The sequence below is a fragment of the Carcharhinus amblyrhynchos genome, chromosome 10, assembly GCF_965287045.1.
Source record: "Carcharhinus amblyrhynchos chromosome 10, sCarAmb.v2.hapA, whole genome shotgun sequence".
In the NCBI taxonomy this organism is placed as follows: Eukaryota; Metazoa; Chordata; class Chondrichthyes; order Carcharhiniformes; family Carcharhinidae; genus Carcharhinus; species Carcharhinus amblyrhynchos.
In genome coordinates, this window is record NC_137333.1 from 90,311,014 (window position 1) to 90,337,661 (window position 26,648).

The 26,648-nt window shown below is 40.2% G+C and overlaps 1 protein-coding gene across 1 annotated transcript in view; it reads right to left on the reverse strand.

Annotated features, from left to right (window-relative positions):
- Positions 1-957: 957 nt before the first annotated feature.
- tmem131 (transmembrane protein 131) overlaps positions 958-26,648 on the reverse strand; it is a 168,435-nt gene continuing 142,744 nt past the window's right edge. Inside the window, exons 31-41 of the mRNA XM_080197595.1 lie at positions 24,968-25,563; positions 19,430-19,599; positions 16,521-16,669; positions 16,321-16,439; positions 16,063-16,218; positions 14,949-15,108; positions 10,582-10,703; positions 10,354-10,465; positions 9,685-9,794; positions 2,648-2,817; positions 958-2,194 (exon numbers count right to left, since the gene is read on the reverse strand). Coding sequence (XP_080053721.1) covers positions 1,904-2,194; positions 2,648-2,817; positions 9,685-9,794; positions 10,354-10,465; positions 10,582-10,703; positions 14,949-15,108; positions 16,063-16,218; positions 16,321-16,439; positions 16,521-16,669; positions 19,430-19,599; positions 24,968-25,563 — 2,155 coding nt within the window. The 3' untranslated portion in view covers positions 958-1,903. The remainder of the gene's footprint in view (positions 2,195-2,647; positions 2,818-9,684; positions 9,795-10,353; positions 10,466-10,581; positions 10,704-14,948; positions 15,109-16,062; positions 16,219-16,320; positions 16,440-16,520; positions 16,670-19,429; positions 19,600-24,967; positions 25,564-26,648) is intronic.

Consider the following 26,648-nt stretch of genomic DNA (forward strand, 5'->3'; position numbering starts at 1 on the left):
GACCATCATCGTAGCATATAAAAGGTTACCACAGACTGAACATTGCCTTTGGGACTGAAAGAGAGTATTCTAGAATGTTTCCCTCACTGAAATTGGTCAAATGCCTTTTCTTTTGATTCTTAAGTGATTGTGTGGCTGGTCTGTACTGGGGATGGGGCCAGTGACAATGGCGTGGGGGAGCCGGCAGGGGTGGGTGGGGGTGGGGGGTGCAGTTTCACACAGCATGTTCAAGAAAATGGCACACTTGCACTCAAAGGCGAACCTAAAACTACAGAGGAAATCGAAAAACTGTAAGAACAGTTTAATTAATGACACTGTGGGATCACTTTGTTTTGTAAAGCACCACAAATACAGTGGACAAAAGTCTTTGTAGGCAGAAGGAGAGAAATGGAGGAATTGTAAATTAAGAGCTTGGTCAGAACTCTTAACACTTTGCCCGCCACGAAATTGGAGCATGTGGAGTTTGCACTTTCTCCCCATGTCTGTACGGATTTCCTCCCACAGTCTAAAGATGTGTGGGTTAGGTGGATTGGCCATGCTAAATTGTCCCTAGCATCAAGGGGATTAGCCAGGGTAAATGCATGAGGTTAAGGGAATAAGGCCTGGGTGGGACTGTGGTCAGTGCAGACTTGATGGGCCAAATGGCTTCCTTTTGCACTGGAGGGATTTGATGACAAAAAGAAATCTCCATTGACCTCAGGCAGGAATTTCCAGTCTCCCCTAAGTCCTGCCCCACGTGTACAGTGATCAAGAATGATAGAGTGACCCATGAAGAGGTGATGTTCTGTGATTTCTCCCTGGTGGATCAGGGAAAAGTGCTCGTTGAAGGTTAGTTCCATCTGTCCATCAAGAAACAGTGCTACAAGTTCACAACGTGCTCAACAGACTTAAGTAAAGCAGAGACAGATAAGCTGAGCATCCCTATTCACTTTCAATTAAATTAACATGGAACAAAAGTTCAGTTTCTGAAAAACTTTATTTATCTCAAAAAAAAAGTACAACCCAGAGAGTCGTGTTTCAATCAAAGAACACAAAGGGGGATCTCGTTGCCTCCATAAACTTTGGGTCTGTGTGCTTCAGCCAGAGTAAACAGCGATCAGCACACATTGTGAAGCACATTATGATGACAGAAAAGGAAAACCAAAGAAACTGATTACAGCTTTCTTCCTCAATATGCTCTGCCATAATCTTGATGATTTTTGTTGCCCTTTTAAATACAAATGAAAGCCAAAATGCTGGATACATAATTACCTATCATTTACCAACACATTCCCATTTCTAAAATGTCCACTTTGCATTTTAAAAACAAAGGGTTCCATTAATTCTCTCACAAAAACAGAGGAACTTGAACTTAATACTCGGAGAGAAACTTGTCTCCATTATCTTAAAAACACATCACAATGCTTTATATGGATGTAATACAAAGGGATGCGCATAAAAGTCTTATGTCTTGTTCCCTTTTATTCCCCAAACTGAAAAGTAAATTTAAGGTGTATTTCACTGAACATAGGAAGGTGACCAAATACTTCAGTGATTTTCTTCTTTAAACTCCAATACAGAACAAACGAAGCCTGTTACAACTGTAACAGAAATCTCACACAAACCATAATTACAGTCGGGATTGAGGAACTGTTTATAGCAGATATGAATCATAATCGTGTGGCAAGAAGCGAAAATAGTGATTAGTTATGGCTGAGAACTAGATCCCTATGCCAGGAACATTTGCTCTCAAATTTCCTTGTGCAACTCCAATTAAACAGTTGCTGGAGTGGTGCAAAGAAACCAGAGCAAAAGATTTCTGGACTACAGGCTCAGCTTGTTCAATATTTCACGCTTTAAGCAGTGTCATACTGTATTTGTAACTGGATTCTGTGCATTACCCACAGCTGTGGACACCTGTAGATTAGTTCTCATGAGGAAAGTTAGAATTATTCGACCAGGGATCAGAGCTGCGTCTTCCAGGAGTGGGTCTCCAAATATTGTCAAGGTTCTTCCAAGGATCAAACATTCGGCTAAGGTCTTCTATTATGCCAGAGGCTGCATTTTCTCTTCCTATAAGATCGACAGTTGCCATAGAGTTGTTGCTTGTTGGAGTGGAGAAGGAGAGGCCGTTGTCTTGGCTAGTGGACCATATTGGATTGCTGAAAGGAGTGGTGGACCAAAGGCTGCTGGTAGAGTTACCCAAAAGGATTGACTAAAGTGAGGAGGAAAAAAAAGAGGCAAGCTCATGTTAAAATGATTAGAAGATATAAATGGCAATATATTTAGCATACACTAACAAGGAAATTTTTAGTCACATTATGAAATTAAAAATGGATGCACACTCCATATAGCATTCTATTATCCAGCAGCTGAGGGAAAAGGTGCACAACTTCCAGCATCCTTCCATCACACTCCAAGTAAAACAATACACTCTTCTGGTGCAGGCAGTTAAATTCATCAGATAACTTCCTATTATTTAATTATGCTAATTTGTTAAATGCTTTCACATTTCCATCCCATGTTATTGGAAGCTATTGGGCATGGGAAGAATTGGAGGATTGAAAGGTCTTTGCAAAGTAATAGTTGGAATTACAGTTACTATACATTCTCTTGTACAGACATTCAACAGACTGATGTTTGCCATTTCTTGCACAGCATTACTTACTGAAGTCGAATGAGTTGGAGAAACGGTGCTAGTTGGCCAGGTATGGCGAGCATCAGGTGATGATGTATCCCAAATGGATGTAGATGGAGCTGAAGTATAATCTGGCCAATTCTGGGCAACTTCCTGATTGTTAAAGGTCGCTCTTGAGAGTACATGAGGGCTGAAGACCTCTAGAATAGAATTAAATAATGAATATTAAACAACTGTCATTAAAACACGGGATTGGAATGGAATTCTCTCAATTGGAACGAAGGGGCAGCCAATACCAAATCCACAAATGTAATTTGTGCTTATTTTGAAATGTTTCAGCATGGGTCTAGAAATGTAATCATTAACACATTTATCACTGACTTTATATTATAAAAGTCATTCCAAATTACAATTTTATATGACTCACTAGTGGGGCAATGAGCTGAATACAAGGAGGAGTCTGCCCTATGAAGCTTCCTCTCGCATAGAAGAGCTACAATTTTTAAATTAAAAGATTGCTACAGTTCTGGGCAAAGTATATACAACAGCAACATGGAAAGAGACTCCACAGCAATTCTACAATATAGGTTTTCGCCTCTGATATAGCAGCAATGCTGTTTTGACAAGAGCTAGATAAAATGGTTGTTACACAGGGCTTGCTATCAAACCCGCATAATCTGCTTTTCACACTTGCTAGTCCACCTGCTTCCTGATCATCAAGCTATTTTGGAATACACATCTGCCTCTAAATATGAAAAAAGTGGTTTCCTATAAAGAATTTAAAGAACAGAAACTGGTCATTTGGCTTGACAGTCCTGCCTCTGTTCTTGCTCTACTGACCCTCCCTTTCCTATGTTTCTCAATAAGCATGTTGGATCCTTACTGCCTGTGTTTTGCTGACGTTGTCACAAGGAAAGATCAATGCAAGAAAAACAGTGGAAAGTCTGACACCAGGTTTCAGTCCAACCGATTTATTTGATAGTAAACTCACTAGCTTTTGGGTTAGCCCCTTCGTCAGGTGAATGGAGAGTTCTGGCCTCAGACAGAGCATATAAAGCACAGAAGCACATAAATGCTTTACAGACTTGTCAGACTTTTTACTGTGTTTACACAGTAAACACCAGTCCAACGCCAGCATCTCCACATCAGAAAAACAGTGGTACTGGCATCTCAGAGCTCACATGGGCCATGGCTTATCGCTCCTTTCCTACAAAAGGATTGGCAATCATATCTGCGTGGACCTTTTTACATTTCGGGGAAAGGAATAAAAGAGCTTTATAAATGTAGAATATTTTCTCTCAGAAGCATGGATGCTCACTCTTTAACACTGCTCTATCATTAAGGAACCCCTAGATAGAAGTGTCCCATTCACAACTCTCTACAAGGGTATTGAGCAGCACACTGTTTCTGCATGATGCTGGGCCCAAAGATATGTCAAGTGTACAATGTGGCATCAACATCCTTCCCACATTTGGGAATCAAAAGCTTGTGGCTTCCAGTTCCACGTCAGTGAGTACAGCAAACAATCCACCACTTTCATTATTTATAAAACAAAGTTCTTCCCTTTATTCTAATAAAGGCTGGAAGTAATCCCATTAAACAGCTTCTGTAATTATTCTGAAGAAATGCTTTACAAGTACCTATCAAGAATGATCAAATTGTCTACAAAATACCCAGGTGGTTTCTAACTTGCTGCACATGCACAGAAAAATGCTGACAGTATCTTGTCTGTTCATTAAATGGAGCAGCCATTATGAACACATGAAACACCTCAAGCTAATTTTAGTGACTGAGCAGCAAGAGCTGAAATGGCTAAGAGCCAAATACATATTCTACTCATTACTTCAGTAGTCAGTTTTGGATATTTGCATGTGTCTATCTTGTGCACTAGGCCACTATGTCCATATTTGGCATTCAACCTTTAGGCTATTTTGATGCCCTATTTACATAATCATAATTTAGAGGATGGTGAAAATATTACTTAGCTTTAAAGGTTGACATCTTCTCATCGTTAAGCAAAAGCCCACTTTCACAGTTTATCATGTGCAACTGAATATTCAAAAACTTTCCCACTTTCTGGTGAAAACGTTACTTTTTACACGTAAAATGCAGTTGCAAAAATGTTGCAATCCTACTTTTCTAAGCACTTTTGCTGAATGCGACTCGAATCAAACAGCAAGGCCAAATGAAATGCAGGAAATGTAAAACTACACATTGTGAGAGAGATGCTAAATGTTGCTAAAAATTGTGCTTTTTACAGCTAAAAGGGGAGTTCCCCTGAATGGAAGCTGGAATGGCAGCTTCCATCTTAGTCACAAATTTACTCTGGAAATGTTATTAGCAGGTAGGGCATAAGATTAGGATTAAATAATAGGGAAAGGATTAAATAATAGGGAATAGGCCCTTTGGTCCAACTTATCCATGTTGCCTTTTTTTTAAGCAAAGCTGGTGTCAACTGCCTGCATTTGGCCTATATCCCTCTATACCCATCCAACCCATGTATGGGGTGCATGGATAGGATGAATATAGGAGGGTTTTACTGAATTACCTTCACAGGTCAACTATGCAGAGCTTTATCACAGACTGAGAAAATCCACTTGGTAACCCACACATAATCAAATGGTTCGATACTAAGTAAACTTGAAGGGTTAATGGCTTCTTCTTGTTCTTGCTTCATGCTTTTGAATTCTGCAACTACAGAAAATTTAGCTGGCCAACCAGCACCTCAACGAGGCCCTTTACAGCTTTACCATGAAATTCAACAACTTCAGATCATGACCACCCCACACCCCTTTGCTCAGATGGAAAGTGCTGGTAGTTGGTTCTAACTTCCCATTTGCACTTCCTCTGGACCCATGTTTTGTTTCTTTATTGTCCGATCACTTGCTTTTAGTATCTTCCCTTTTGTCAATTATCACCCCTGCCCTTCAGCTTATCACACACCCATCTCTTTCCTTCCCAAAACTGTTAAATCGCTTTTGGTGGCTTAAAAACAACATGCAAGATCTGCCTTTCTGCTTTACAGATGCTGATAGGCCTGTGTACTTCCAGTATTTTCCGTATTTGTTTCAGGTTTCCAGTTTACTTTTAACAATTACATAACCTTTCATTTCCTTTTAAATAGATAGCTGGAGAATGCAGTTTATAAAAAAATTTGATGCAAGTCCCAGTAAGACTATTATTACCCATGATTAGTACACAAATCTTGAGGACTTGCCAAAAACATTGCTATATAATAATGAACTAAACTCATTACTATAGTAGTTAAACTGCTGCCTGCTTCTGTAAATATTCCAATTGAAAGATAATTGTAAATAGGCTTGCTCACTATTTTAAAATATTCGACAGCTTATATTGGCATCACTCAATATCTAGAAGCTTTTCAATAAACCGTGTGGGTTAATTTCCAATTATTATTGCATTGATGTCCAGTTTAAATTTTGGTTTCTTTGCTTGTGTTTTATTTGCATCCGAATCCATGAGGTTGACTGCAGTTTTTCCTCATCTTATTACTAAATCTTCAACCTACTTTTGCATATTTGTCAGGTAAATTTAATCTAACCGAATTAAAGTAATTATTGCCGTGGACTGCACATGCGTGGTAATAAAAGTTGTATTTTATTATATTTCCAATACGCCATCAGCAGAAAGCACTGCAGCCACACACTGTCAATTTGGACAACCTGGGCTGACCCAAGGTCCTGAGGGATATTGACAGGGCAGATGTGGAGAGTGTATCTACTCGTCAGACAATCTAGAACCAGGAGTCTTTGTTGAGCACTGTTTAAAACTAAGGCATCACTCGTTAAAGACAGATGAAGGGAAATTTTTTTTGAAGGCCATGAGTCTCTTGGATTCAGCTTCCACTGCCTTTTAGGGCAGAGCGAGAAAGATTTGTAATTAACAACGGGGTGAGAAGTTATTGCTAGACAGGAATGTAGGATTGAAGTTACTTATTAAAAGGCAGAGGCAGCTCGCTGGGCTGAGTGGCCTTCTCATGCTGTTGATTTGTAGAGTTGTAAAAACATTCCTTGGCACTGTTTGAAGACGAGCAAGGGAATTTCTGGCTTAACAGCAATAGATCATCAGGTCATTGTCACATTACTATTTAAGAGATCTTGCTGCATGCAAAGTGACTCCCATGTTACGCAGTGCTTCACTTGCTCCAAAACGCCTTGGAAGATTACGAGGTTGTGAAAGTCTGCATAACTGCAACTTTTTCTTTCACCAACTTCAAATGTCCCGCATCATAGAATCTACATTGCAGAAGGAGGCCACGTGGCCCATCGAACCTGTAACAACAATTCCACCCAGGTCCTATTGGCATAACCCTACATATTTACCCTCCTAGTCTCCCCGACACCAAGGGGCAATTTTGCATGGTCAATGAACCTAACTGGTACATCTTTGGACTGAGGGAGGAAACCGGAGAACCCCCATGCAAACATGGGGAGAACATGCAAACTTCACAGATGGTGATCTGAGGCCAGAATTGAACCTGGTTCCTTGGTGCTATGAGACAGCAGTGCTAACTGACTGCCACTGTGCCGCCCCTAAATGAGTCACCATATCAAGCTCCACAGAAATGACTTGAAGCGCACGAACAGATTTTAAAACCAGAGAGAAATAGCTGGAGAGAGTTAGTCAACGGTCAGATATTTGTAGGAATCTGAATTCCAGAATTGGATCACAACTGCAGCGCTGTATGAAAGGGAAAAATAGAAAGCCAGTCATTTGATTGCTCCTGTACCTTTGAGCAACAGGTTCTGGAATGGAATTGGTAGCGAGGTGCCAGAAAGCCATAGATACTTTCAAAACATCTCAGGCTTGTTTTTGCCAGACAGATAATTAGGTCAAATTGACCTCCAAACATTCCTGACATTTGAACAGAAGCTGAAATTATATTGATTTTAAGAGTTTAATTGTTTGTTTTCAAAAGGGACAGGACCTCCGAACTGCTAGTGTGAAAGTTACTGTTACTGCTGTAGATGATCACAATATACAGCCTGCCAGTTTAAATGTGCTCCCGACAAGCAAGGTCCTTATTGATTTTAAAGCTATTAAGGCCCTGCAGAGATGAACTGTCCAGAGGCAGAGAATGCATGAATATTGTGCACTCAGCCTTTGGCATCACCTCTATTGCTCAGGACAAAGTGACTCGTGTCAAGTAAATTAACCTTTTGAAATATAAAGGTAGAAATAAAATGTTATTTTAAAAGGAAAGGAAAGTCACCTCAATTGTTGCATCTGGGAGATGGCTGCAAAGGCTGTGGGGAGAGTAACCCAGTGCAGGAAGAGATGAGCTTTATTTCAGTCAAGTTAGTTGGTCATGCTGGCAGGAGGATGCCATTTTGAAAAAAAAGGAAGTCCAAAATCCTGCTGGTTTCATTATCCCCATGAAGGGACAATTGTGAACCAAGGTTCCACTGCACCTTTCGCTTTAAAAGCGCTAACTAGTGCACCTAGTATCGTAATGATACAATATCACCCTTTCCAGTACCATCTGAAAGGGCAAGCAATTTAGCAAATTCAAGTGCTGTGATATTAGAAAACTGTATGAAGTAATCCACAATTGCACTGCAATCTAGTGAAATACAATTTTCATTAGTGTAGTAAGTAGCGCAATTTATATGGATATACTTAATATTTATGGGGAATGTTTTTAAAAAAATTCAGCTTTCATCCTACAGATAGTTGGTATGTTTGGAAGGAATGCAGAATAATTGCTCAGCCATGCAGTATTTACTTAGAAATAGAGCTAATGGATTTTTGCTTATTGATGCAGATTTCCTCTGGGGTTTTGGTTAGGTTGATTGATTGAAAGGGTCATGGAGTTATCTATCCCTCTGGTACCGATGTGGTCAAAAGGAGAAATTAGGACTGTAGCAGGAAAAAAAACTAAACAGCTCTAGTTGCAAATCTGCTGAAGTCAGGGACACATGCAGGCTAGGCTGTTGCTGAGAATTCGATCTCTCCACAAAGTCTCTCTCCAAAATCTCAAGACTGTTGACACAGTTTATAGCAAGTATGCCTGGGTTTTCTAACTGTGTTCATTTAAAAGTGGTGTTGATCTATGATGCATGAATGGGACTGATTTGGAACTGGGACAGTCATAAGCTTTTATTTTTAAATATTGTTCAGCTGTTAATGGTTAGCTGATTCATTTAACAGTTATACTTAAAGTTTGTTTTACTATAGAAGGCCCATATTTTGTCAGTGCAATTACTCCTGGAGCGAAACATCCCATCCTCTTATTTAAGCTAAAATATTAAAATTGTTGGGGTCTAGTCTGGCATCATAACATACCTTGGGGTTCTGGTCAGCAATACTAAGATTAGTAACTTCAGGGTTTGCCAGGCAGAAACAATTATCCCAAGAAATATATAATCTAGATGCTGATTTGGATTATGATCCAAATGGCTTGACATTCCGTCCACATCACTCTTCCCTCACCCAACTGACCAAATAATATCAATGCATTGTAAATGGTTGCTTTCTGTTGCCTTGCGTTGTCTGTTAATCACTTGGAGAGTTGGAGCCCACTCTGCTATTGGAAGTGAATACACAACTTGAGCAGGAAACTACAATTTGCTGTCCCTCACTTGACACGTCAAGACCAATCATGGTGCTCCTGTGGCTGAGATCAGTCAACTAACGAACAAGCCCAACACCCCTCTGGTCCGTATAATTCAACTAATCACTGGATTAGGTCATCAAGCATCTTTAAGACAGAGATAGATAAGTTCTTGATCTACAAGAGGATCAAGGATTACTGGGAGAAGGCAAAAGAATGGGGATGAGAATCATATCAGCCATGATTGAATGGTAGAACAGACATGGGCTGAATGGCCTAATTCTGCTCCTACACCTTATATCTTACGATAAGCATGTGATAACGTGCACTGCTGGCATTCAAGTGCTTGGACTGCTGACAATATCATTTCATTGTCTAGCCTTCACTATCAAGAACACTACACACACACACACACACACACACACACACACACACACACACACAGATGTGTTACTAACACAATTGCAATCTACATATCACTCAGTTGTGTTACCTCCAGTAAGATTGAAAGAGTTGCTGGGTCCAAAAGCCGAAAATGAGTTTGGAGGGGCAAACTCAGAAGTGCTGGTGGTACTGATACTGCAAGGACTCAACAAGCTGGAGCTGAAAAAGTTAAAAAAAAGGCCCATTTATTACATTTTTAAAAATTAACCACACTTGCAATAATGCATCAGCCAGGGCCTAAGTAACCGACTCTTACAGATTAGAGGGAAAATGGCAACCGATTCCTATATGGTTGTTCTTGATCATGCACAATAAAATAATCTCTATAAATTATACATAAAATGTTAGAGTCATAGAGGTTTACAACATGGAAACAGGCCCTTCAGTCCAACTTGTCCATGCTGCTTTTTTTAAAAAACAACCACCAGGTTAGTCCCAATTGCCCACACTTGGCCCATATCCCGCTATATCCAGTAACTGTCTAAGAGACAAAACTATACCCGCATCTACTACCACCACTGGCAGCTTGTTCCAGACACTCACCACTGTGTTAACTCATTCATTCGTAGAATTGCAAATCTACTAGGTGATTAAAATAAAGTTTTTTAATGTTGTACTTCTAAAATTCTTCACTGATGTTATAACTGGAAGGGAAACAGTTAACAAATAAAAAGATTGTTTAGTCAATATCAGTTAATTAGGCAGACTACATTCTCACCTGGTGTCCGACTCATCACTGTCAAAGGAAGCCATACTATTACACAAAGGGGTAGGAATGTTGCCACAGGCTTCAGCTTTGTTCAAAGGTGCTTTCATTGGACCACTGCTGCCTACAAACATGACAGAATATTTCAATAATTAGTTAACAATATTATTAGTAGGAAATTAAAGGCAGTGCTCATATAGATAGCTATAACATTCAGCGACTGGACAAAGTAGTGAGTACCTGGACTCTTGTCATAGCCCGCAGCCACGGCAGCGAAGGTAGGGTTGCCATTTTTCCCAGGGAGAGATGCTGATTTTACAATTTTGGATTTACTACCATTCACTGGTTTAATGCTAGCATCACTGTAATAAAAAAAAGTAAACACACTAAAAATACACCTGGAAGTAGTTCTGTGTTTGTGTAAAGATAGCAACCAGTTCCTAATCATACGCAAATTTATTTATATATTTGCATATAGGGAAACACAAGCAAATAGAACCCAATAACATTCACATTTCTCTACCTTTCCATCAGAAAATTGCTCATTTCATGCCTGACCCATTCTGCACCCCTAACCAGAGGGTCTGAGCAATTTTAGATAAGAGGTATTCAGAATCATGAGGATAGAGTAGATCGGGAAAAAATGTTCCCGCTTGCGAAAGGATGGAGAACAAAGGGGCAAAAAGGAGCAAAAACAAAAAAAAACAAGAAAAAAATGTTTCCATGCAGCAAGGGGCAAAAAAGGAATATTGCGAGAAAATGGTGGAGGCAGGTCCAATCAAAGCATTCAAAAGGGAAGACTGTCACGTGAAAAAGAATGTACAGGATTATGGGGAGAATGACACTAACTGAATTGTGCAGAGAGCTGCTGCAGACATGATGGGCTGAATGGCCTACCACTGCTGCAACCAGCGTGTGAATTCAGAGGTCTGAGAAAATACACTTTCCTATCTTTCAAAACCCAACTACGACTATACACCCAGTGAAGTACGTTTAGAGTGCAGTATATTTATCGTACAATAAAGTGCTTTGGGGGAACCCAAAGCAGTGCAAGCCTTCCTTGCTTTAAAATGTCAGTTCTCAGGAGCAATAATTGCAATTAAAACAGGTTTGTACACAGAATTTCCCACCAGAGTAACAGTCTAACAAACTGTGTATTTGAGTGTGTTCTCTGGTAATGTGCTAACATACACAACACTAGGAGGGTTGGCCTACCACCACTATTAGGCACAAGGTTACTGGATAATGATCAGAAGGATTTTCCACTTCTCTGGCACAGGCAAGTTGATATGCCTCTATCAAAATAGCCAAAATCAGGTTAGGCCAAGAATCAAACCTTGGATATCCTGACCCAAGGAATTTAGTTTCTATACTATACTTCTAGTATTTCAGATGCTGGTGCTTTGACGGACACCCCCCCGTTTTAAAAATGTCTTATTGCTCAAAGACAAGCAGAGGATGATATTTGGTTAAGGTACCAGATTCCAGAAGTTGCTGTCAGTTGTTTGCTGTTTATTTAGCCAGTATTTAACACCTTACAGCTGGCTAAGTGATCACTTGGAACCTGCACACGAGTTTCAAAATTACCATAATCATGAAGGATTAACTTAGCTCCAATCACAAGGAACAGCATCCTGGAACTAACAACCCCAAAAAAACTCCTCCCAAGAGGAACTTTATTGTGTGATCTCGTGGCTAATTTTCAGTATTGCCAGTAAGTCTCGAGTTCAATGGTTTTGTGCAAAATCTAATTCTTGATGTTTGAGCTGCTACTCAAGTGTATTCACACTATAGCCATTTCCAAAAGCAACCACATTTTGTTGAGGGCGAAATATTGTTTTCAAACCTGAAGCAGCATCATTTAGCTTTTGGGGTATAGAGAATGTGTTGCATGGCAAGGCTTCCTGAGAAGACAAAACCCTGCCTAATATGAGAACAGTAGAGAACAGGAACAGACCTTTCGGCTCACCAAGCCTGCAACGAACACATTGTCTTATCTAGACCAACTGCCTGTATCTCTCTATTCCCAATCTTTCATGTGTCTATCCAGATAAGTCTTAAATGCCACAAATGTGCCTCACAACTTCCTCACTTGGCAGTGCATTCCAAGCCCCCACCACTGTAAAAAAAAACTTCCCCTGCACATCTCTACTGAACCATTTCCCCCCTTACCTTGAACTTGCACCCCCTTGTAATTGTCATTGCTGCCTTGGGAAAATGCTTCCAGCTGTTCACCTTATTTTTTATAAACTGCCTTGGGATTCTCCTTAATCCTGCCTGCCAAGGATACTGTGACCCTTTTTGCCTTCCGAACTCCGTTTGAGTTCTTTTCTACGTTCCCTGTATTCTTCAGGAGCTTCATCTGTTTTTAGTTGCCGAGACCTTATCTATGCATCCTTTTTCTTTCTGACTAGACTCAACTTCCCTAGTTATCCACAGTTCCCGAATTATGCCTTTCCTGTCCTTCCTTTTCACAGGCACATGCCTGTCCTGCACTCCGATCAACTGCTCTTTAAAAGACTCCCACATGCCTGATGTGAATTTACCCTCAAACAGCCTCTTCCAAACAACAACTTCCAAATCCTGCGTAATCCAGTTGTAGTTAACCTTCCCCCAATTTAGCAACTTAACCCTAGGATAACATTTGTCTTTTTCACGAGTATCCGAAAACTTAGATTTGTGGTCACTGTTCACTTCACGTCCCCCCCGCTGCAACTTTGATGACCTGGCCAGGCCCATTCCCTAATCCCAGGTCCAGTGTAGTCCCCTCTCTAGTCAGAGTCTCTACATATTGTTTAAAAAAAACATCCTGGACACAAATTCCTCATCATCCAGGCCCCTACCCCTAAAGGATTGCCAGTCAATATTAGGAAAATTAAAGTCTCCCACTATTACTTTGCATCTGTCTTGAATCTGCTTACATATCTGTTCTCAACTTCCCGTGGGCTGTTGGGAGGTCTGCAGTACACCCCCATTATAGTGACTGTTCCCTTCCTGTTTGAGCTCTATCTACCGTGCCTCGTTACATGATTCTTCCAAGATATCCTCCCTCCGTGCAGCTGTAATATGTTCCCTAACTAGCATTGCAACCCCCCACCTCTTTTGCCTTCTGCTCTGTCTCACCTAAAACACCTATATTCTGGAACATTTGACAGCTAGTCCTAAGAACATAAGAAATAGGAACAGGAGTAGGCCAACTAGCCCTTCGAGCCTGCCCCGCCATTCAATAAGATCGTGGCTGATCTTAAGTGGATCAGTTCCACTTTCCCCCCATAACCCTTAATTCCCTTGTCTATCAGAAACCTATCTACCCGTGACTTAAATGTATTCAGCGAGGTAGCCTCCACCACTTCAAATGGGCAGAGAATTCCAGAGACTCACCACCCTTTGAGTGAAGGAGTTCCTCAGCTCTGATCTAAACTGCTCCCCCTCCTCTGTTTTGAGGCTGTGCCCTCTAGTTCTGCTATCCTTTCTAAGCGGGAAGAATCTCTACCTCTCCCCAATCTATCCCCTTCATTACCTTATATGTCTCTATAACATTCCCCCTCAGCCTTCTAAACTCTAACGAGTACAGACCCAGTCTATTTAATCTCTCCTCATAGGCTAACCTCCTCATCTCTGCTATCAGCCTAGTGAACCTTCTCTGCACTCCCTCCAAAGCCAATATATCCTTCCACAAATGTAGCAAACAAAACGGCATAGTACTCAGCTGCGGCCTCACCAGTACCCTGTACAGTTGCAGCAAGACCTCCCTGCTTTTATATTCTATCCCCCTCGCTATAAAGGCCAACATTCCATTCGCCTTCTTGATCACCTGCTGCACCTGCAGACTGGGTTTTTGTGATTCATGCACAAGGACCCCCAGGTCCCTCTGCACCATAGCATGCTGCAGCTTTGCCTTTTAAATAATAACCCCTCCTACTATTATTTCTACCAAAGTGGATAACCTCACATTTGCTAACATTATACTCCAGTCCTGTCTCTCATTTAACCAAGTCTCTGTTACCGCAATCACGTCCAAATTCCACAGATGAATCAAGGCTCTAAGTTGGTCTGTCTTATCTGAACTTAGAGTTCAGGTGGGTCTGGAGTGACCACCTCAGTTGGTTAGCATGTGTTTTAGAATAACACTAAGTGTCAATTTGAATGTCATTCCAGTTGGGGTAAACTTGGGACCTGCCTCCTCACCATTTCTCAGAATGCGGAAGATTGGCTAACCACAAATGATAAAACTGCCATGTAATCGACTCAGGTTGAAGCACTGGCAGACAATGAGCCAAGGACCTGCTTTTGGACAATGCACATAATATGACAGAGCAATACAGAGGAACTGTCATCAAGCCACATTCATTCCACATGAAATGTCTGTTCGCAACTATATAGAACTTGATTAAAATCAAACTACAAATCCTTGCACAGAGACCAATGCATGTTGAATAGACCATTTTTGCTTACTTTATTACAAGCTTCCACACTTAGGTGATCAGAATCCTAAACTGTTAATTTAATAACATACCTGAATTCAATTTGTCGCAAACACAGGTTCTGGGTATAGAGACTTAAAGGAGGCTGGAAGTTTGGTTAATTTTGTGAATGATAGATTATACCTGTTGTTGACAATGCTACTGTAACTGGGAGCACGAAAGATTAAGCTGTGAGATGATCCAGGTGGAGGAGATGGAGGTCCAGGCATAGGTGAACTTTGTCTCTTCAAGAAGACATCAGCGTGAAGGGTCTGGATGGAGAGCTGTTGAAGACTGTCTGAACCTGAAAGATGTTAATAACAGAAGTTCAATCAGTAAAATGATTCAAAAGCTCAAGTGATTCAATTGGAAATGTTAATATTGCCTTAGTTTTTTTTAAAAGGCATCTTAAAAGAGGAATTCAATTATTCAACAAAAATCTCAAATCATAGAATCCCTAGAGTACAGGAGGCCATTCGGCCCATTGAGTCTGTACTGACCACAATCCCACCAAGACCCTATTCCAGTAACACCACACATTTAACTTGCTAATTCTCTTGACATTATAGTGTCAATTTAGCTTGGAAAAGTCAACCTTAAGCCATACATCTTTGGTGGGCAGAAACGCACACGCACACACACACACGTGTGCAAACTCCACACGGTGACCCGAGGCCAGAATTGAACCTGGGTCCCTGGTGCTGTGAGGAAGCAGTGCTAACCACTGAGCCACCCACTTTTCTCATTACTTATTCTATCTTGTGACAACGAGTCACAATGTGATGCACAGTTCACACCTTAAAGTGTCAAGAACAGTTACTAGCAAGGGTGGAATTAATTCCTTAAAACCTAACCTTCACCTGCAGATTTTTATGGTTAGATAAAGTCCACATGCATCTTTTTGCTACCTATCACAAAGGTTTCTCCAGTGTGACATATCAATTCAACCCACTCATGGCTCTTAAAAAGGTACAAAATTATACTGCAGGTAGAATCCGGACGTAAAATGGATGCTCTAAAATATGGAGTGTAAAAGAACCACTTGTGCGCAACCTGCATCTTAAAACAAAATTACAGAATCATCATACTATCATCTTTTTTCTGGCAGGAAGATCATGAACCACTAGTTGGGAATGAGCTGAATATGGAAACACCAAACACCATTTTGACAAAGACTAAAATTGAATGCAGAAAAGCTGATCTAGCTCTATATTCCTATATTTTAGGAAAGTTCACAGATAAGTAAGCAGCTACTTACTGCTACTAGATTTGGAAATGGGTACAATGTCCCATTCAGGTGGAGGAGAATCTTTCTCGCCCTCTGAACTGCTGCTGTTTCCCATTTCCTGACCAGAACCACTTGAAAGGAATTTTGCGAGTGGCGACGGCCTCCCATCTACTAATTTGCCAGGCACTAAAAGAAAAATTATAGAATCACTACTTTTAAAAAACCTTTCCACATCAAAAATAATTTATGCACAGTGTATTTACAATCTGATTTGTGTGAATCCCCTACCTCTTTTTGGCAGGTTCCTCAGTTTTGGGCAATTCGTCAAGGTTGATGATACTATTTTGGCAGGAAAGTTTTTGCGCTGTTTGTTCTCTAATGGAGTAGTATATGGCAACTCGAGTGAACTTGAAAGAGAGAGAATCCATTAATGCTTGAAAAGGCTGCCCATTGACATTGCTTAAAATTTGACGACAAGAATGTCTTACCTTGACTTAATATCATTCTGGGCTTCCTTTTTGATGAGATTTCCTAGCGGTTTCTTTCCTTTAGATTTTAAGATGTGAAACGTATCAGCATCATCTTTCTCTTTGATAGGCAACACTGTTTTCCCTTTTTTCTTATCGGAATCTGGAGACTAAAGATAAATAGCTAGTCAACTTCTGTTTACAACGTCTGAAGTAATTAGGTTTTGGTACAATTATTGCATTCTTTTCTCCCACACACAAGCAGTCCCATATACTCAAGATTTCCCCCTCATCACCAGCTTTCCTGATTGTTCTAGATTCCAACATTATGGGCAGGATTTACCAGCTCATTCCAAGGATGGAAAATCCCACCACAGGGTCAACGGACCTCTGCATGATTCCCCCCGCCCCCCCAAATACAATCCCTGTTGCAGGGTGGGGGAGGGATTCCACCCTATGACTTTCCCTATTTTCTGTTGCTGAATTGGTCAGCTTAAGAAAGTCTAATTGACGACAGTAGCGAGAGGACTATCATACAACTGTGCATAAGGCAATGGTATGTACAAGGTTCTCAGCAAAGTGATCAAGTTTTCCTAATGTCACCCCAATTCACTTTTTTTTAAACTCGTTAACATCTACTCTCCTCCTCTTTCTCCCAGCACCTTTGGTTGTGAGCAAGAGATGCAACACCTGTCACCAATAGCCCCTTCGAAGTCAAAGCACGAGAGAGAAAGCAATCTGCATGTGATTTTTCCTCCAACCTAGTACAGTGCCTACGCTACTCTCAACATGATCTCTACAGTGAAGAGACTAAACATCGATTAGATAACCACTTGTGCTGTACCACCTCCATTCTTTCACAATGGTGACTGAATTCTAAGGCATCTCCCACTTCTCAATACTCCATCCCACTTGTACCATCAATATCCTTTGACTTCTACAATATTCTAGTAAAGCTAGACACTTCATAATTTTTGTCCTGTGCTATCGTTTATTATTTAACCATCCTCTGTTCTCCACCCAAGCACTTCTAAACTTTCTTCTGTCTTCTCCCCACCCTTTTATCTGGTGAAATTTGCTTTTCAAGCCACTCTTTCCCTTACTCTTTTATAAGCTGTTTATCTGAAATATCTTCCCGTTGTGACAGAATTAAGCCTGAAACAGTAACCTATTTATCTTCACAGATGACGTGCTTGATTGCTCTGTATATTTTCTGCTCTTGCTTCGGATTCAGAATCTGCATTTTTAAAAGATATGATAAATAGTCTAGTTGAGATGTCAAGGGAGTGACGCAAGTCAGGCTCTGAAGATCTTGACCAAGTCTTCACCAAGTTGAACATCAGTAAATTATGATTCAGACTTGATGCCCAACAAGCAAATTTAGTATGTAGCTAATTCAGGAGTTAAATAAATGGAGATACTTGTACCAGCTAACACGTGGAAACTGACCATTAAATCTACTCATTTTTAGGTTTGCAAGATTTACAAATTTTATGGTTGACCATCTCTCAAATCAAATGGCTTAGTTGGAATTTGTGGTAATGAGTCAATGGGCAGTCAACGAGGTAATTTACAGCTGTTTGAGAGGAAAAAAGTCTGTATTCAGCTGCTCATTTGAAAAGGTAGCTGAAAAGTAGTTTGTTCTTCAAATGATTATCTTTTAAACAAAACACATGCATCGAATTAATGGATTACATTTGCAAGGTATAACACCATTGACATTATGAGAAAGCGTTTTTAGTATTTGTTCTTAATGATTTTACCATTTGTTTGGAATGGGTTACAGTAGGTTTGTGAATATTTTTGGTAGTGCAGTATTGACTAAAGGATATAGCATTCCTTCACAATGAGATGTAAACTCTGAGGTTCTAGGCAAACAAGGGATAAACATTTGTGTCAAGTTAGAGATGGGGATGAGACAAGATGACTTGTACTGCCAGCCAATGGAAGAGGTGATTTTAGACTTCTCCCAATAAGGGAGGTGGAACAATGAGAAGTGGGGACAAAAGTTGGAAAATCACAATCTTTGTTGCCAGTGTTATCATGGTTTCTTGAGTATGACTCTTCTGGACACAATACAATGTCACTTCAGAGACACAGTGAGGGGGGGGGTGGTGGGAAGAGAGAGAGAGAGAGATATTGCCTACATTGGCAAAATTCAATGATTCCTCAGAGCATGGGGGTGACGGATTTTCAGGCTGTCTTCGCTGCTTTAAGTGAATATGTAAAATCTTACTTAATACATTCTGCTGGATTCATACATAGTTAATCATGCACTGTTAGGTCAAACACAAGAGGACGCAAGTGTTAGAAATTAAACATTGAGCTTTTAATTAGGTATTAATACCTTGAAACACAAATCTTACATCGATAAGGGGCAGAACAGAGATAAATGAAGAGGTGATTAAGGATAAATCTTTGAACAGTGTAAGGAAGATAGAGCAAAACCAGATGATCTGGCTGCATTTCTACAAGTAGGAGCAAAACTTGGTCATTATACTGAATATTGCAGAAAGGTCAAGAATCAGGGTGCAGGATAAAATTAACCATAGCTCCAATCAAGGAGGATTGCATTAGTGACTGTTGGAAAGGCTATATCGGTGCTCTGATGATTGGAAACCTGATGGGAAAAATTCAAACCTGGGGAAATGGTTGCAGATCTGGGATGTGACATATTGAAGGAATTGAAAAAGAACGATTGAACATGAGGCAGTAAGCTGGAGCAAAGGATCAAGGTTGAAAATTTTTGGGAAAAGCATATTATGGTTTAGGTTTGGACAAGATTAAGGTAGTAACTGGAAAGGGGCATTAAATTATTCACACAATTTGAAAAAGATAGAATTAACTTACTTCACCTGCGCAGTCCATATGAAATAAACCAGGGAGAAGTTAGGCTTTGTCAATGTTCATCTTTATAGAAAGTAACTCACCTCCTTGAGGGGTGATTCGACATCTGGGTTAGATGTTTCAGTGGTGGTGGAAGAGCTGTCATCATTATCTGCATCTTTTAATTCATCCTCCTGTGGTTTTCCTTTTACCCGTCTGTCCTTCTCTTCACGTTTTTTCTGTGCTTTTGTTTTACGCTGTAATTTTACTCTCCCTGTGATACAAAACAAGGATGTGTTCACAATGACAGAGGAAAATTTAAACAGAATTCAAGCCATTATGGGTTGGCTTGGATGAATGACAATGGTTTATTAGGCTGACTTATTGACATAAATGAACCCTGTTGGTGTCAGAGAACAATTTCTTAAGAAATTGATCTCCAGTAAATAGCAAAAGCAAGGAGCAAGTATTTCCTACAAAGTACGGCTGGAGAAAAGCAAGCAAGGCAAACTCCAAGAAATAGGAAGTGTAAGCCACTCACCTATGTTTGACATTTGCTCTACATCAGCCTTCACAGATGATGGAAAATAGACTGCCTCTTTTGATACTGGAAAGTGGTGGCAGAAGGAGCAAAATTATATATTTATGTGGCTGACTTATGCATGCTAGAAGCTACATACATTAACACACAGGACTCTGTCCTTTGCAGACAGAAGGGACACCCTCACACATTGCACCCTTTCAACTAAGCCAAAGCTAAGGGAACAATCATTCCCCAGGTCAACTGCCCTGGTCACAGCTGACCTGCCTGATTAGAATTTCATCAGGCAATTATTTATTCTTCATACATTCTCACCCGATAACACCTCCACTGGAATCTACTTGCCTACATACTCATCACATGCAGTACAAGCTGTTGTTCTATCGGCTGTCTTGTCCCAAGAGTGCAAGACAAAAAGTTTCACTAGCACATTTTTTTTCAAGCAACACTCGGTAAGTGAATGAAAAAATCTAAAATGGTAAACATTTTTGTTGGCGCACTCTGAATTGGCATCAACTTGCATTGAAACTTCTATAAAAGTGAAACTGCGCTCAAATTAAATAAACTCGGAGAAACGTACACACTTACAAATAAAGTTCATTCAGCTTAATGATGTTCATTTGAATTGAGACAGGCTCAAGAAGCTGAGCTAACAGGAGTCACCTATCTCTTATCACTTTCTTGCTGTGAGATCTGTTGGCAATTCTTCAGACATCATTGCTTTTCAACAATTTTTCCCAATCCAGCACGTGTTATAAAAATAAATATGGTTTTAGTCCCATAATTCCCATTACACAGATAGAAGATTTCTCAAAAGTGAAGAGATACGTCCTCTATTAACTGTAGTTTTAATAAAAGCAATTTGGCCTTGCCTACTGAACAATGCAGCTGTTATGTAATACACTCAAATCAAAAAATAAGCAAACTTGGGCTCTTCAGATCACCCTGGGTGGCATATAGTGTTACAGCCCAAATCAATTCAGCGTCCAATATCAAAGACCATTGGTGTATCATGTTGTCAAATGGCACTTCAACTACAGCCAACCTAGATTGCTTGAAAAACTCTTCCTTTGGCTCCAAGTACACATGACTGATTCTTGCAGCTGTTGGAATTTAGCCAGTGATCCTGCAAAGATCAATAGTCAACAGGGTGCTGAATGAAACAAGTGAATTGTCATCCATTTCATTGTGATTGCATCCAGTCTGCAAATGACCAAGTGTCTATTGAGTTTCATGCAAGCCTTTCTTGGCTTTACAAATAGATTTTCTTGCCAAAGCGAAAGGCACTTGTGCCAAAATGCAAACTCACTGGTGAATTTAAATTGCTGCAGCAGTTCACTGTATTCAAGAGAACAGAGGGAGAAAGCTGCAGACAATTACAAACACTAATTTTTACTGTACCAGCATTTAAAGCAGGCAACTTGGAAGAGAGATCCAGATGCAGAACTATTCATAGTCTGTGCCAAGAGCAGAGCTTGGAAAAGCCCCTCTTTTCTTTCAGAGCTCACACTGCCAATTTGGAACCAAGAAAAATGTTTAAGGAAGACTATCACAAAAGATCAAAGCAAATGGTAATGAATTTCAAACACCCCAATCAAGTACCAGGAATAATGCTGGCCTTTGGGCTTTCAAATACTCCAGATAGGAGTGGACTGTGCTCAACATTTAGAGTCAGAGGTTTTCAGCATGAAAACAGGCCCTTCAGTCCAACTTGTCTATACCACAAATTTTTACCACTAAGCTAAACCCATATCCCTCTATACCAATCTAACTGTCTAAACGCTTTTTAAAAGACAGAATTGCATTGCCTTTATTACTACCTCTAGCAGCTTGTTCCAGATATTCACTACCCTTGAGTCAATTTCTCAGATGTATTGGAAGTAAGCCAGAACAGATGGTTTTATCAGGCTAAATTTCCTGTGGCCTGGAGATGCTGCCAAGAACAGTCTACAATAGTTGATGGAAACCTCCAGTCCCAAATAAATGCTATATGAATTTCATTCCTGCCCCAAGCCAGAGAACATGTGATTGAATTCTGATTGTTGACATTTGATAAGACTACCTACCCACCATTAGGGGTCAAGGATGACTCTTTGAATCTTTCTCTCCAACTATTTCCTTCAATTCCATGCAGCTAGCCATTGACCATTCCCTGCTTTACCATAATCCATTTAGACAACTGACAGAACAGCTGCCCAAATTGAATATTTTCTCCTCCTCCCCCTCCACCACCAATTATCTGCTGCTATACTTTCTGCAATGTTTCCCCACATTAATTAGCCTGAGGGACAGCCACTCAACCCTTCTAAAAACTGGTGCACATATTCTTGACCTTGTTCCTTCAACAAGGAGGAGACAGTCCATAATTGTGGCATTTTCATATTCCATCTTTACTCAGAGGGTAGTAAGGGCGTAGAATGCCCTGCCCGCAGCAGTTGTGGACTTGCCAACTTTAAGGGCATTCAAATGGTCAGTGGATAGGCATATGGATAACATTGGAATAGTTTAGGTTAGAGGGTCATTAGATTCGTTCCACTAGTCAGTGAATATCAAGGGCTGAAGGGCCTGTACTTCACTGTAATATTCTACGTTCTCTATATCCAATATTGGCAGGAATACTTAAAGACTAAATCTGGCATTATATGTTTGTTTGGAGTGATGTTGGAAATGCAGATATCAGACCAGGACTTTTTTGCAACTGGAAACATGCAGGGTATTCTTATGACAGGAAAGTGCATTTTAGTGTAAAATGCATTCTTTTCCCACAAGATAAAACGCCTACATTTGTAACATCATGGTCTACATTTCAGTCATTACAATTCAAAGAATCATAACTGAATAATCCACACCAGAAAATTTACTTATTTCCTGCTATTTTCATGACCTTGCCATAACCTAGACAGTTTTCAAAAGTAAGAAAACCGCAAAAGCTGGCAAACGGAGAACAGTTCATCTCCAGCAGAGCTCTGAATCCACCAGATCATATCATTTCTGTCAGAATGAGAGACTACTTATCCTGGACAGCTTAGAACAGGCAATTACTGTTTGTGTCAATTATGGAGAGACAGTGTGTTAACAGTCTCTGGACTAGTATTCCAGAGGCCTAAGCTAATTCCCTGGGAACACAGGGACAAATCCCAATACAGAGCTATTGGTATTTAAATTCAATTAGTATAATCTGGAATTGAAAACTAATCAGTTGTTGTAAAAACCCATCTGGTTTACAGATGGCCTCTAGGGAGGGAAATTCCCCTATTCTTACCTGATTAGGCCTACATGTGACTCCAGACCCAAAAATTAATGACTCTTTATTGCCCTCTGAAATGGCCAAGCAAGTCACTCAGTTCAAGAGCAATTGGGGACTGGCAACAAATATGGCACCTCAACCTTTTGATTAAGAACAAACGTAGTATTCTGTCAAAACCCAAGCTGGGATGCAATACCTCGTCAGCTTGGATATTCTACGTTTCCTGGGGCTACGAATTGGATTCAATTTGAATTGCTTTAGATGGATTTGGGCTTGCCCTGTCCATTCTGCTCATTGGCTTTGTAACTTTAAGAATGGAGTGAAACTTTTTGAATTTGGCCTTTCCAGTGACACTCACAAAAGAATAAGGAAACAAATTATAAAGGCCTTACTTAGATTGCAGTAAGCACACCAAATCACTCTGAACAGTTCAACAGCTACTCACACCTTATTAAAGGCCAATGTTCTCTCAAGTCCTTTCAAGTCATCTACCCACACCAACCCCCTTTCCTGTCTCCGCAGCCCTTGCTGACTGCAACAACTGATAGATATGACGATCAAGCTAAAATACCCCTACTGCCATACTCGAGTCGAGCTGCATTTCTTTAGTAGTGCTGCGCACACCACCAAGTGGGACTTCAGTGAACAGTCAGGGAGTCAACTGCATGAAATTACAGCAAAATTGAAGAAAAATAGCAGCTCAATATTGGCTTGATTGCATGACAGAGGAAATCAGCTGACTCCATTCCTATAGATGGTATAGGTAAGGAGAAGGTGGCAGCCAATAATGGAGTGCAAGGCTCAAAGTGACCACGCAAGTTAGGAGAAGCCAATGCAAGCTGTGTTAGACAGGCAGAGGGGAAGGAAGTGAGGACTGTATCATGCAGATCTGGCCCCACTCCCAGCATTAGTGAAACATGCCCCTACAGATGCTGCCAGACTTGCTGAGCATTTCCAGCACTTCCTCTATTTCAGATTGTTAGCATCTGCAGTATTTTGCTTTTATATTAGCAGCTGTGTCTCCAGCCTTCCCCAGAACACACTGCATTTTTAGCTCCTCTTCCTTTAAAATCCATCACTTGACCAAGCTTTATTTGTTCTTTCATAGGACGTGGATGTCACTGGCAACAATTGCCCATTCCCAATCACCTCTGCCACATCACTTTAGAGGGCAGTCAAGAATCAACCACATTGCTGTGGGTCTGGAGTCACATGTAGGTTAGACTGGGCAGGGACAGCAGTTTTCCTTCCCTAGAGAATATTAGTGAATGAGATGGGTTTTTAATGACAATCTACAATGATTTCATGGTCATTACTGAGACTAGCTTTTAATTACAGATTTATTAACTGAATCTAAATCTCACCAGCTGCCAATGGGTTCGAGTTCTTGGCCCAGGAACGTTAGCCTGGGTCTCTGGATTACTAATCCAGTGACTTAACATGATAACACCATCTCCCCAGTAAGCTTTTGGCCATATCAGCTAAAAACATGAGATCAGGCCCCTTCAGCCTATTCTGCCATTGAATTAAATGCTTGAATTTCTACCTCAACTCTTCTTTTCACCCTATCCTTCAATTTCCTCCCTTAGTGTCCAATAATCTAATCAATCCCAGTACTGAATATACTCATCAACATCCCTCTGTGGTAAAGAATTCTAAAGATACATACCCTCCCTCAATGAAGGAATTTCTCATGTTGATCCTAAATGGTTGACTTTTTGGCCCATTGAGTCTGACCTCATCTCAAGATGTCCTCATTTGGTCCGACACCTGTTTTTAAGCTTTTGTTAGGTGCTTGTCTATCTTACAGGCACTATGCAAATGCAAGCTGTTAGCTCAGAAATGCTTTATTACCTTTATTTTTTGATGCAGGAGATGGAGGCTGTTCTGTGAAGACATCTGGTGATGAGGATTCAGGTAGCTCGCATTCTCTGTCCACTGCATCTCCGAGGCTGGTGATATCAGAGTCCTCTGAACTGTGCCTTGTATTTGCATTGTCCGTACATGATGTAACAGGAGGTGACAGATGTGACACAGTGTTCTCATTATGCTGCTCCTGTTGCTGAGGCACTGCTGGTAATTGTGGTAATGACTGTAGATCCGGTTGTATTTGTGTCTGTTGCTGGTGTGTTAAATGAAACTGTCTTGATGTCTTTGATCGCCTGTTTGGCTGGCTCTGGGATGGATTTGTCTCAGAAGCAATGGAATTTACTTTTGTAGCAGATGCAATGGATACTGCTGGGGTAGATGTTCTACCAGTGCTATTTGAATTATTTGCAAAATTGTTTTTTAATTTTGGACTTTCAAAGTCTAAAGAGTTTCTGTTATTGTGCAACTGTGATGCAGCAGAGAACTGCTTGTGGTTGGCTACACTGGGTCTTGAAGAACCACCTCCTCCAAATACTCCTCTTGAAGAATTGTGATTTGAATCTGATCCAAGTGCATTTAAACTGAAGACGACAAAAAAAATACAAGAGCTCTGAGATGGTTTTACTTATCCAAAACTCTATATTAAAAGAAGCAACATTTAGTCATATTTTATTGCTGCACAGAAAAGCAAATGTTTGAAAGCATTTTTTTTAAAAAAGTATAGACCACATAAATGAAGTTAATTGTAAAATGCTACTGGAAGATCACACAGCTATTACCATGACAATTACACACATTCCTGATTGTAACCTTGTATTTAACAGAGTAACGTCACAAAATAGGTTTGTGCTAGGGATATTAAAGTAGGACTTGTGTCTGAGAGTTTCTGGTATGAATCACAGGAAGCCGAAAACAATGAACAAACCTGCATGCTAAAATGTGAAGCAGAACTAACAACATTTGGTAGCTCAGTGATCAAGAACATTATGGAGAAGTTATTTCATTAGTGCACCATCAGGCTGCTAGTTCTGCAGAAGATAACTCATCCTATTGCTGTGCTTACTAATTTGAACTTCAAGGTGCATCAAAAGTTCAGAGTTAAAAAAACATGCAAGTAACTATAAAAGGGATCAATTACTGTGACTGAAGTCAAGCACTGCGAAAGGTTCCCAGTTTTGGAATTTGCTCCAATTTGTCCGTGTAGAACAAAGGGAGTTAAATCCCAAGCTAACCTGAGTGAATGTTACTCTAGTAAGGGAAAGTAAATCTACACAGGTTTTCTAGCGAAATAATGGAAGTGAAGTAGTATGGATTCTTTCAAAGGCAAATTGAATATACTTATTTCAGATAATACTTTGAGACAAGATATAAAATATAGCACACTAAAGCAGGTGAGTTTGCACTCGATTCCCAAAGCTTTCCATCATAGAGGATATCCTCACTTCATATCTGGGCCTGATGTGGACTAATTGCTAGATATCAACAACTATAATTTAACAACTTAATTATTGTTCATTATGTGACTACCAAGGTGATTAGATTGGGCCTTGGTCTTTGCACACCTAGAAAGTCTAAATTTTAGGATATTCCTGATTCTTGCAGATCAAAGGATTATTAAAAAAATCCAGGAAGACAGCTTTGTCATTCTGAAAACACTGTCAAAAAT